Source organism: Anser brachyrhynchus, assembly GCF_964034855.1.
Source record: "Anser brachyrhynchus genome assembly, chromosome: 7".
Taxonomy (NCBI): Eukaryota; Metazoa; Chordata; class Aves; order Anseriformes; family Anatidae; genus Anser; species Anser brachyrhynchus.
The window spans coordinates 535791-548645 of record NC_137701.1 but is presented as its reverse complement, the minus strand read 5'-3'; the positions used below and the strand labels follow the sequence as shown (position 1 = coordinate 548645).

General features: G+C 45.7%; 1 protein-coding gene across 3 annotated transcripts in view; it reads left to right on the top strand.

Moving 5' to 3' along the window:
• LOC308198051 (nuclear pore complex protein Nup153-like) overlaps positions 1 to 12855 on the top strand; it is a 120572-nt gene that overhangs the window by 105017 nt on the left and 2700 nt on the right. The window contains exons 1-6 of one of the 3 annotated variants that reach the window (XM_080599592.1): positions 4572 to 6767; positions 8892 to 9140; positions 10399 to 10490; positions 10573 to 10695; positions 12532 to 12642; positions 12780 to 12818. In XM_080599592.1, coding sequence (XP_080455718.1) covers positions 6572 to 6767; positions 8892 to 9140; positions 10399 to 10490; positions 10573 to 10695; positions 12532 to 12642; positions 12780 to 12818 — 810 coding nt within the window. In that variant the 5' untranslated portion in view covers positions 4572 to 6571. Of the gene's footprint in view, positions 1 to 4571; positions 6768 to 8891; positions 9141 to 10398; positions 10491 to 10572; positions 10696 to 12531; positions 12643 to 12779; positions 12819 to 12855 lie in introns of those variants that run through there. The other 2 variants (XM_080599589.1, XM_080599591.1) reach the window with 2 other exon arrangements.

The following is a 12855-nucleotide window of genomic DNA, read 5'->3' as shown; positions in this document are numbered from 1 at the left end:
TGAGCCAGGGAGTCTTTTGAGGGGCAGATTAATAAGAATATGACACAAGGTAGAGGTGGAATAGATGAAGCAAAGAATTTGGGTGGGAAAAGGGTTGCTTGTACATGTCTATGGAATTGTTTCAGGGGACTGAGCTGGGGCAAATTCAAGATAATAGATGCAGCCTCCTTGAATTTGGATGGCAGTGCTGAAGCTTCAAAACCTTACAAGGTTTGATGCCACTGCAATTGTAGTGCATAGCTGTGGTACTTGAGCTCAGAAGTGCAAACTGCACAGGATTTTTTTATCTATTTTCTTCAACGTGAGCAGCAAAACATCTTCCAGGAATGTGCCTGGGTGCTACGCTGCTTTGACACGGCTTGCTTTGCATCACCAAACACAGTAGTTAGGTTGCATCGAGTACTTTGTGGAAACATTCATTGTGTTGTCACCCAGAAATGGGATGCTACAGATGTGTGTTGGCCCGGCAGTATCAGTGCTGGTTTTTGGCCTTTGAGAGGTTGGTCCATAACATGTGACCTGTGTAACGAGAGGCCCACATAGATTGGTGACTTCATTAAGTCTGATGCTGTGGTGGTGTGTGACCCAAGGCCCTGAACGTCAGAAAATCAGGCTGTGGCCACCTATTTTATGCAGACTTTGCCTATTAACAAGGTCTCTACACTGTACGTTAGAGACGTGCGCCTCCTTTTCCGGACTAGATAGCGAAAATACCAGTTTTGTAGTTCAGTGAATGAGATTGGTTGGGCTGTTTGTTCTCCAGAGCTGAAAAATGTTGGGAGTGTATTCTCTTGGAGTCCACAGAAATGAAAATGATGAGAGGAAGAGAACGTTGGTTGCAGCCCGCGTGCTGCTGTTATAAAGTAGTTCTCTGATGTCTTTTTCCCTCTGCTGAGACTTATCAGCCTATCGTCCTTTCCTGTTAGGAGCGCATACCTGGCTTGGGATGGTGTGCGCAGGGCAGATTCTTTACCGTAAGAGCACAGTGAATGCCAGACTTCTTCCTGTACTGCCGTGTTAACCGTGAGTCACAAATTCAGGAAGCAGTGATTGCATCGGAACTGCTAGAATGCTTTGCGGAGTCTTTTTACTGGGTAAACTTCACAGCTGCAGTTACAACTTCCAGCCTGTGTTAGCTGAACACATCGTACTGGTGCCCGCCATCAGTTTGACAAAGATGGGATTGCAGTAGGAACTTGCTTTTTTCCTTCTTTTTAATTAAACAAGTCTTTGAAGCAACTTTTCCAACACCGCCATACTTCACTTCTTCCAGTTATTTTCTGTTTTACTTAGCTGAAATGTTTTTTTTTCTTCCAAGCTTGAGGAAGTTTTCTACAAGAATGTCCCGTAATGATTTCATAAACTCTTTTCGTTGTACCTAGCTGCAACAGAGAGTGCTTTTATTCAAAAACCTGCTGGTTTTCTTTTCCAAGAAGTAGTGGGGTTTTTCCTATCTCTTCACTGATGGGAAAGGCTGTAGGACAGTAGCTTGAGGGGCTACTAATGCTGTCATCAGTGAGCCGGGAAGAGGCAGGAGTCCGAAACGGGTAAAAAGTACTTAAAAGGATACCAAAAGAGTAAACGGTACTTAAGCCGTGGATGTTTCTTTTTGCAGGGATGCTCTGAACCAACCGCTTCTTTCTAGCGCTACCTCAAAGTAACTTGCAGATAGACCTCACAGGGAAGGTTGATCAAATGGTGATGATCGCTGTCATTCTGCTGGACACGCAGATACTTGCCTTTCGTTTTGGCTCATTTCTAATACCAATTAACTTCAGTGCCTCGCGTTAATAGACACCGTTTGACTGCATCGGCAAATGTTTCTGAGTCGTGAGTGTCATTAAAGGCCTGTCACCCTATGGAAATCCTTCTAAATAAGAAAAATGGCATTCAAATAAATAAATAAAGCAGCGTTTGAACTTATGAGCAAACCTAGCGTAGCTGCCTTTGACGCTGATCTGGAGGAGAAAAATCACGTTATCACACTACTATGGTTGCCTTAATAGGTTTGGTGTACATGAGGGAGGGAAGTATTATGTGATGTTTGCCTAGCTATTACATGGCCGATGCAGGAGGGGTTTTAGTCAGTTCCCTGAGCACGTATTGTTGCAAAGTCGGTGATTTCACTGCCCAATGTCTGTTATTAAGGGCACGATTCATGTCCCGTTATCGTTTTTATTCTTTATTTATGTGTTTATTTTCTGGGGCGGCGATCTGTCACGATGCCCATCGTTCCCCTGCCGTGGGGTAGAATTTAGCGTGACGACTGCCTCCCGGACCAACGGGGCCACGAATCCGGCCTAAAACACTGCTTGTGCGTTGGTTGTCGGTGTGGGGGCTGTTGGTTGTCGGTGCGGGGGTATCGGTTGTCGGTGCGGGGCTTTTCTGACGAGCACTGTGGGCTCGGGGCGCCGTCCCACGCCCGGCGCGGTGCTGCGGCACACCAGCGGTCGGCGCCACGGCGCGGGGAGGCTCTGGAGGTGACTCCTAGCCCCGTGCTTACGGTGGCCGGGCCGGGGTTCATTATGGCGGCCGGGTCCTGAGGGCGGGAGCGGGAGGGCGGCGGGACCGGGACGGGACCGGGGCGGGGCGAGGAACGGGAGCGGCAGCGGGAGGGGGGGGCGCGCGTTCCCGTGAGGGGAGGGGGCGCGCGAGGGAGGGAGGGGGAGGGTGTGAGAAACACTCCGTAGCCAATAACTTGGGCTCAGGCGAGGAGCTCGGCGAAGCAGGAATTTATTCGCGATCGCAGTGGCGGGCGTCCCGTCCGTGCGAGGACTACCGCACACCAAATTTCCCTGGTGTATTGCCAAGCACTTCCCCGTGCAAGGGCTTACCATACACCACATTTCCCGAGACTCTTCCTTTCTCTCCCTTATCTCACGCTTCGTCCGTCTCCGGCCGCGCCCCTCGCGGAGCTGCGGAACCGCGGATCAGGACTCCACACTCGCTCCGTACAAAAGTACGTCTCAATCACACGGCACACAGAGTCTCACCCGACCCCCAAGGCAATACTTCCTATTTCTTACCTTGGTCTGTGCACAGAGTTACCGGATCAATTCTCAAAGCCGGAGTGCCTGCCTTCTTCCCTTCCCCACTCCTTCACGGATCCTGCCTCTTTCATCAGTCTCGGGCCCTCTGTCAGCTCTCCGCAGAACCGCCGCCGTCGATGCACAGGACCGCTGAAATCAGCGGGGCATGCCTTCCTGCTGCTGCGGCGGTGGGGCTCCCCAGTAGGCGACTGGCTCCCGGACGAGCCCCCAAATTGTGAGAAACACTCCGTAGCCAATAACTTGGGCTCAGGCGAGGAGCTCAGCGAAGCAGGAATTTATTCGCGATCGCAGTGGCGGGCGTCCCACGAGCAGGAGCGCCCCTGCTGGTTCCAAAACCCAGTTTATATACTTTTTGATGACGGGACCCTCCCCTGTTTCCCCACTGAGGGGGTGATCCAGGCTCACAATCTGTCTGATGCTTCCCAGACAATGCATGGCCTTCAGTTGCCGGCCTGTTAAATTTCGAATTTCTTTCGACTTTTTTACTGGTTGAAGCGGTAATGGTTCTTCACTTACCTGACTTGACTCAACACCGTGATTTTCCCCGAATTGTTCTACGGAGTCTGGTTGTCTGCATTTTACAAGGTCGCCTGCTAAGCGTTCTTATCGCTGCAAGCACACCTCGATACCCCATTCCTTACCTTTAAACAACGTAACTCTGCAAAAACAACATTTTTATTCCCACGAGGGGCAGGGCAGGCCCCGCGGCGCGTGGCGGCGGGGGGCGGGGGGGCCCCGTGACGGCACCGAACGCGGGGGGGGGGCGGTATGGCCTCGGGCGGCGCGACCGGTAGCGGCGCGACCGGCAGCGGCATGGCCGGCGGTGGCAGGGCCGGTGGCGGCGGGGCGCCGGGCGGCAGCCCAGGAGCCCGATCAGGAGGAGGAGGAGCAGGAGGAGGAGGAGGAGGAGGAGGAGGAGGAGGAGGAGCGGCCGGCGGCAAGGTGAAGAGGCGGCGCCACCGTTTGGGCGCCGCGAAGCCCCCCTGTGCCAGGAGCAAGCGGGTGAGGAGCGGCCCCCCCACAGCGGGCCCTTCCCCCTCAGCCCGCCAGTTACCCCCTTACTTACCCCCTTACCTTACCCGCCCCTTTATCCCCTTAGTTACCCCCTACCCACCTCCTTACCCCCTTAGTTACCCCCTCGACCGCTTAGTTACCCCCTTAGTTACCCCCTCAACGGCTTAGTTACCCCCTTAGTTACCCCCTCAACCGTTTAGTTACCCCCTTAGTTACCCCCTCAGCCCCTTCCTAACCCCCTCAGTTACCCCCTCAGCCCCTTCCTAACCCCCTCAGTTACCCCCTCAGCCCCTTACTTACCCCCTTACCCCTCTACCCAGCCCATTACCCCCCTCCTCCCCCTCCCCTTCACCCCCAGCCCGCTGCCCTCAGGACCCCCAGTGCCACCCCCAGGGCTTTCCCCGCTCCCTGCACCCCTCCTCAGCCCATCATCAATTCTCTGAACGTTACCTGCCAGGCTTTGCTTCTCGTTTGTGCTGTAGGGTACAGCAGGTTGATGGTGAAAGCGGTCCGTCAATTCGGGGTGTGAAAATCCCCGTGCTGGAGGGGGGACGCGCCGAGATCCCTCCCAGCAGCTCTTTGCTAAGAAATGTCAGGACGCCCAGGGAGATGCTCTGGAGATGCCCTCTGCACATGTTTGTTCAGCCAAAACCTCTCCGCTATTAAATGAGCAACGTAGCTGAGGGGATTGATTATCATATGCAAAACCAAGGGAGCGCTACGCATGGATAGCTGCTCAATTAGGTTTTTATCACTTGCAGAAATGCCAAGTCCCTTATACCATATATTGACAATCAATCTTGTCCATCTAAAGCTGGCCTGGAAGGGCAATGCAAACATTCCCCACGCTTACAGAGCAACCGTTGAAACCTCTGGCTTGAACAGTGCATTAATGTTGAAAGTGCCATAGCTTGCGTGTGCCGACACTGTGTAGCTAACTGATAAACCTTACACGTGGATTAAAAATAATCAGTGGAGATGGTTTTCTAACTTTTCCATTGTCTGTTATCTCTGCGTGTTTTCCAGTAGGTTTATTTAAAGAGTGTGCCAGAGCAAACACGTGCGTGGGGATATCTGGGGGATTCTGCACAGAGAATGGCTGCTGCACATCCAGCGCAGATCAAATTAACAGTAACTTATCGGGGAAGAATTTTAATGATTTGATAAATAGACAAACTGATAGGTGTTACATGTGTGCATTTATTATAGCAGTTAGCTTTGTAACCAGACGAATCGTGCAAATGTTCATAACGTAAAAGGACGAGCTTTGAGCAGATAGCTTGCTTAGAGCATTTGTCAATTAATTTCAGTTTATTTTCAATATCATGTCCACTCTGCAGAAGGTTCTGTGGCTTAATGTTAATTGTCTCTCAGTGATGCAGTTGGGGAGGCACGAAAGCGACCGATGCGATTTTGTGAGGTTATACCTCTGGTTCTGATCCCTACCCCGCTGTTTTTCTCATCCTTCCCCCTACAACTTTAGTCGATAAGTCGATTCTTAGAAATACTTAAATAGATGTGTTTTGTGTGCTTGTGATCGTAATTACAGCCCACGAAACCCTCTGTCTCTTACCATTAAGCTCTGAAGGTGCCTGGGCACTGTAGACAGTATAGTTAGCAGCTTCAAAGTTCCTGGGAACTAGTCCTGGATCTAATTTACCTTTTTTTTTTCCCCCTGCCTGCAGGAGGGATGATTAGCAGGATGCCTAGCTCATGATTGTCAGCTTTCTGGATATTAATTTTTATTATTAATTTTTATTATTAATTATATTCATTTATATTAATGTATCTTTTATTTAACCGTAGTTCCTGGGGCTTTCGGTCAGGTGGGAATTCTCCGATCGTACCCGATGTATGCCGCAGAGTCAGTCTTCTACAAAATACAGCAACAGCTTTAGAAGGCTCTTGCAAGAGGAGGTGCTGGTGCTATAGCTATAGCTGTGTTTCTTGCAGGACATCTTCTGGGTTAGCCTGACTGTTGAGAGCAGAACTGTTTTTTGTGCGTATAGTCACTGCAATTCAGCATTACTAAAATTGAAAATATTTAGATTCACTGATTTTAATGGGTAGTATGGTCCTGACTGTCGCAGTAGATAATTGCTGAACTTCTGGTTTAGTTGGTTTTCACGGGAGGGTGCGAAGAGGAAGAGTCCTGGAACAAGTCTGTAGGTCAGGAGCTGTTCAGGCGTAGAGTTTCCTGATAGCCTTGCAGATTGACGACCTGCTGATGAATTTTGGCAGAGGTTTCAAAACTTTGAACCTTGCCAAGGTCACTTGGAAGTGCAGAAAGTGATAGGTAGTTGTAAATCAATCTTAGGTGAATTTTAGGTTTACCAGAAGTGTAGCGATCCTATGCCAGGGATCAACCTCGTCGTCATCTTCTGAATATTTGCTGTATAATATCTGTCTTCAAGGTCCGTGGAAGGTGGTATCCCAGCATATGCTGTTGACTGTGTTTCTGTAATTAAACAAGTGTTTTTTCTTTCAAGCAGGGAATAATTAGCAGAATGACAGAAACGGTGAAAAATATTGTACCGGCCTGGCTGCAGAAGTATTTCAATAAGCGTGAGGAGGAGTGTGTAGACAGAAATGAATCTGCAAACCAGGAGGAGACTCCGGTAAACTATCATCACGATTATTCAGATGAAGATACCATAATCGATGAGAGTTTCACGCCTGAACCAGCAGGAATTAGTAGACGAGGTATGTGAAAAATCATTTGGAATTCTGGCCATCTGTATTTATTCACAGATTTCTAGTTTTGAATCTGAATTTCAAAAGGAAATTGGAATGAGGGTTTTGACAGAATGAAAAAAAACCAAAAAAAGTCAAAACAACTGTTTGTGAAACCGTCTTAGCTTTAAACTGTATACACAGTTACGAAGCATACATCTTATGCTCTTGGAAGGCATCAGTTAACTTTAGGTACTCTATTAGCCAGGTGCTAAATGCTGAAAATAAGTCATTTGCAAGTGTGCTGGGTTGCATTTTCCATCTTTTAAAAGATATGGAATGAAAATCTGTCTAATTGCCTAAGGCAATTAAAAAAATTAATTTGTTTTGCAGTCTTCGAAACAAAAGACTAGATGCTAGAATGGCAGAGGAAAATTCCGTCTCGTGTCCCGACTTTGTTTGTTTTGTTTTGTTTTTTTTTTGTTTTGGGCTTTGATCAATTTAGTAAAGTTCCTCGTTAACTTGATGGTGAACTGGGGAACTTGTGCACGGATGTGGTTTATGAGATTATTATCCTTAAAATATTCAATAACTTTAAGGTCTACGCGGGGGGAGGGGGTGTCTTTGAGAAGGTATTTGGACCGTTGGCAACGAGGTTTGCAACTCCTTTACCTCATGAAAGATTAATTTGTCTTATATCCAGTGCCTCTCACTGTTCCTGTAGTCCTGTTGTATAAATTTGCATCTATTCTTATTTGAGTTTCTCTTAAATTAGCTGTTTTGGGGAAGTCAGCTTTTAATAAGTAAAGAAGTTTTGTCTGAGCGTGCGTAGGTAACCATAGATAATGTGGAAAGTCAGTTGCTTCTGTTGTTGGCAGAATCAAAAAATAAGGAGGAAATATCTTTGCCTCCAATCTCATCTAATTGTAAACAAGGAGATTGATGGCTTTCTGTGTAGCTGTAGCTTGGGAATGAGTTTGGAGAAAAGAATAGAGAAGGTCTTCGTGACTGAGGAACACATGTTGGCTTTCCTATGTAACTGCGTGAAAGGAGCTTTCAGTAAGAACAGCTGCACTGCAAGCTTGCTAACTCCAGGAGATCAGGAGCAGGTGGACACCCTGGAACCTTTTGCAGCTTATGTTGCTGTCCGTGGGTGTCGCTTACTATGCTTAAGAATAAGATTTTTTTTTTTAATTATTACTACATTTTGAAACCAATGTGTTTCTTCAGTTCTGAGGTATCAGTGTGCTGGAGCCTATATTGGGTGGCCTTCCGCCTGAAGAACTTTCTGTATCTCAAACGGTGCTGTCCTAAAAATCTGCTCATGGTTTGGAGAGCTAATTAGTGGTACTGCAGTGGTTATGAAGATTGAACTAACTAGTTTAAGCTTCAGTTCAAGTATCAAGAGGATAGTGGCTCAAAGTCATTTGAATTGCCCAGATTCCTGGGAGAGACAGTAGGCTTTCATCAGGCAAAATACCCATGAATAGTTCCATTCATTTAGCAAGATAGACTTCAAGGCCACCTATTCCAGGCCACTGGCATTGTTTGCAGACCCTTTGCTTCAAGAGGGAAAAATGCTCGTCTGGTTACTTGGGTCAACATCCTTGTCCCTTGGGTCAAAATCCCAATAGTTAATGGGTAGGAGATGATGTTTTGCCTCTAACGTGAGCTGATATGGAAGAACTTGGGAAAAAAGTACTGCAAACGTTCATTTTCATGTTGTGTATTCAGATTAATGTAACCTTTGTTCCAATATTATGGAAGCTGCAGTGTTATCTGTAATTTACCGTGTAATCTCAAATTTTGTAAAGCTTATTGCAAGCTGTACATGGGAGAAGGAGTATATATGTTTGATTTAGTGAACGGCCAAGTCAGCGTTAGAGCATTTGAGCACGGGGTCAGAATGTGGTGTTGTAAAACCTCATAGTTAACTACTTCTGGATGCAACATTAATACTGTGTATCGCAAGCAGTGTTGTTGTTGTAGCCAGACAGTTAGATGCAACCGTATCTGGGTGAGGAAGAAGTTAAATTTGGCTTCTCTCTTTTTGCGCTTAGAACTTGGCAATAGCATGGCTGTCGATAGGAAACAGGTTTTGGCTTCTGTGAGCTTGTCTATAGCAAAGCTAATTATCTCCCTGTTCTTGTCTAGAACCATCCACAAGTAGATCAGCACTGAACTTCCCAGTTGTGTTAACAAGGCCCTCTCTTCATCGGAGCCGTCTGAATTATACCATGCTGGATTCTCCTGTCCCACCTTGTCAGCCCTCGACATCTTCTGTATTTGGCATTGGCAGTCCTAGGCTGTCCTTGATAAAAGAAATAGAAGATTCTACCTCTCAACAAGACGATGATAACATCTCAACAACCAGTGATTCCTCCTCTAGAGCATCTGATGAAGGTGATTTTTGTGTTCTCTGTTTAATTGACTTTTTTTTTAATGTGAAGTACCTTGCGTTCTTTAATATTCCACATCACCTTAGTAAATAAAATAGGTGAATGTCAACTTTGGATGCGAGAATTAAATTGAATTTTTAGTGTTTTAGAAGTATATAATCCTATCACCTTTTTAATAGAAGCGTGCTTTGGAATACGTTTATGATACCCTGATGTTAGAAAGAGTCAATGCTGAAATATACACATTCAGCTAGGTTATATGTAAATTTTGAACTGGGACGGTAGGAAATCAGGCTGACTTGCCGTAGCTTGACAACTAGGCTGATTGTCTAGAAGGAAGAGTGACTCAGAATATCTAACAGACAGCTGGTTAAATGTGAATAAGTGCAGGTGACAAATAGGAACACGAGATGTTTTCCTGTGTTTCAGCAAGAGAAGATAAAGAAACTACTCTGACATAAGCTATAGGCTGTTTTTTGACCTTTCTTGGTAGAAGGCTTCAGCTGTCAATACTTTTCATGTCTTTTGCCAAATTCATTGAGGAAAGCACACCATTTTAAAATAAAAAATAAGCATCGTGTCGATGTAGGTTGGTACCTAGGTCTTCTCGCTGAAAGGGCGAACAGCAGGTTTGCAGCTTTTTCTAGTCCCCCATATAGACAGGGACTGACGTGTGCTCAGCAGGTTTTCCAGAGAACTTTTGTACAGCTGAGTAGTAGAGTAGAGTTGCTGGGCTTTAGCAATATAACCTGAGTGCACTAGAACTTTCTGGTGTGTCTTCGTAAAACATACATGGGCAGAAGATCGTTAACTCTTAGAGCAGCCTTTGGGGAATCTTCCAGGTTTAAAACCTATGCGATTATGATCTGTGCTGGCCTCCAGCCTTTTACCAACACAGAAAAAAGCTTTGTCCGTACAAATGCACTGATGTTTATGCGGTCCTCTTTTATCTTAGCCTGAAGGAAAAAAATATCTGCATTGGAAGCACAGTATTAACTTGGTAAGATTGCTGAAAACTACTTGCAGCTCTGTGAACAGTTTTCAAGTTTGTAGGTGATACTTGGTTTTCAGTCTGTACGTGAAGTTGATCTATTTAAGGAAGCTGAAGTCATGCTTTTTTTTCTGTATTGAAGAACTTGAATTAGTGTGATCTTTATTGTTAAAGTTCTGTACGTACGAGAGGCATTTACATCTAGCATACGTCATTTTGGCAGATGTTGCAGTTTTAAAAAATACTTCATCATCACTGCTCTTGCCCGCAGGAGCTGAAAGAACTCATTCCCTCTCGCAGCATTCTGCAGCTAGCTCTAAGAAACCCGCATTCGGTTTATCTGCTTTTGGAGGACTGTGTCCTGTAAGTACTGCACAGTATTTCTTTTAATCAGTTTGAATGTGTACCTGTTTTTCTATCCACCTATCGTACTGTGTTTCCGTAGGCACGTGGAAGCACATCTGTTTTTAAGCAAAACCAGCTTGGGTTTTCTCCATTTTACCCCGGAAAGACGACCTATGGTGGTGCAGCTGTAAGATCAAGGCAGCGAAGAACGGAACCTTACCGGGTATGACAAAAGTAGTGTAGTATTAGTAGTCAAATGTAGTAGTCAAACCTGGCTAATATTTATCTGTGGATCTTCTTTTCCAAGCATGCCTACATTCATGCTATGGATATGTTGTATAAACCTGCAGTCTTTGAAAATATCTAAAATCAACTTTGCTGATCCTTTGTTCTTCTGGTACACAGAGGCATGCAGGACTAAATGCAGTCTCAAGATAAGCAGTAACATGCTTTCTGTTTTGAACGATTCATATAGTTCTTGGAGAGAGTTATTTGCCCCCAAGTGTTCTTGGAAATAGCAAATAAAAACTGCTGACAACTCTGATTAGCTAGAGCTGAATCGAAAAGGAAAGTCAAGTCAGGTTTGGTAGGAATGTATTTAAATGAAAGTGACTTTTATCGATAAATCAAAAGGAATTTGAAGAAAATGAAAACGCGGGTTTGCTGGCTCTGTTCTGACAGTCCATTTGTGCAACGGAAAAAGGGCAGTACAAGTACCTCACTTACGGGAAACCTTGAAACCTTGTGGTGCAAAGCTGGGAACCCTCTTTGGTCGGCTATTTTTGTTTTTTACAATATTACTGCATTATGGTAAAAAGAGGAACCAAAATACTAGGCTTTTAAAGGAGAGAGTAGCTTGCTTCTTGCTGCTTGCTGTGAATGACAGCAAGGTACTAGAGAGTCCAGCGAAGGGCCACCAAGATGATCAAGGGACTGGGAGCACCTCTCCTCTGAGGAGAGGCAGGGACTGCTGGGCCTGTTTAGCATGGAGGAGAGGAGGTGCAGGGGGGATCTTATTGGTGTATATAAATACCTGAATGGATGGTGCAAAGAGCATAGAGAGCCATTGTGTTTTCAGCGGTGCCCAGTGCCAGGTCAAGAGGCAACAGGCACAAACTGAAACGTGAGGCTCTGTCTGAGCATCAGGAAATGCTTTTGCACTGTGCGGGTGATGGAGCCCTGGCACAGGTTGCCCGGAGAGGCTGTGGAGTCTCCCTCTTTGGAGGTCTTCAAGAGCTGACTTGACATGGTCCTGGGCAACCTGCTCGGGGTGGCCCTGCTTGAGCGGGGGGGTAGACCAGGCGATCTCTAGAGGTCACTTCCAACCTTAACCATTCTGTGGTTCTGTGAGTCTCACTTGTGTTTTTACATGCTGCGTGGTCTGCTTCCTGTCTTCACATCGTGTGATAAGCACAGTGTGGTTATATGAGGGGTTTAACCTGGGAAGAAAAAAAGTCACACCAAAGGAAGTTTTTGACTGATATTTGAAGTTGGGTGGTGCAAATAAACAGTTTACTTTTTCAGTGTAATGTTTAGATCTGTTACAGTTTAAATCAGATCTTTATCTTTTAAGACAAAGATTTGCAGCCAACTTTAATCTTGGGGGAAGGGAGGAAGCAAGAGAGAAGTAAAACTAGTTCCTGGTTATGATTGTATACACTGATTTTAAGATGGTACACTTAGACCATCGTGAAACTCTGAGGTCTGTGTTGTTACTGAAAATGCTTTCTGTACCACAAGCCTTTTCTTGAGTTCTGTTTCCCTGATTACTGCTTCGGAGGCCTTAGCAGTCCTAGCATCATCCGTCTTGACCTTTTACAAGTACGGAGTTCTTTTATTGCTCGTGCAACAAGCACGTGCAAGATGCACTGAGGCCCAAGGTAAACTTCATTAAACTCCGAATGTATTCTCTTCTTTATGGCTTAAACTCCCAGTGACTGCATTTTTCTCTGTCATCAGAATATATTGATTGTATCATCAGTGTAGCCTTGGGACGTAAAATACATGCCTCTTTAGCTCAGAATTGACCATTGTAACACTTAAAATGCTAATTTTTCAGGCACAAAGGAGAGCGAAAGCTAGACAAGAAACTGTGCGGTCCCGCGCTACGTTAAGTACCTCAGCACGGCGCATCTTGGAGGCAATGGAGAAGCTGTCAAGCCCTTTGTTGGTAAATAGCACTTCTTTTAATCTGTTTTTGCTTCATGTGTTTATAAAACTTAGTAAATGTGCCATCAAAGCATAAAGATAAAACTATTCTTCCTTACGTTGTGGCCGGTTTAATTTATTGCGCTGTTTTTTCAACAGGATGCTAAAAGAATGGCATCTGTTTTGCCGCTGTGTTGTGTAAGTTGACCATGAACCCCCACATTTTTGTTGCAGG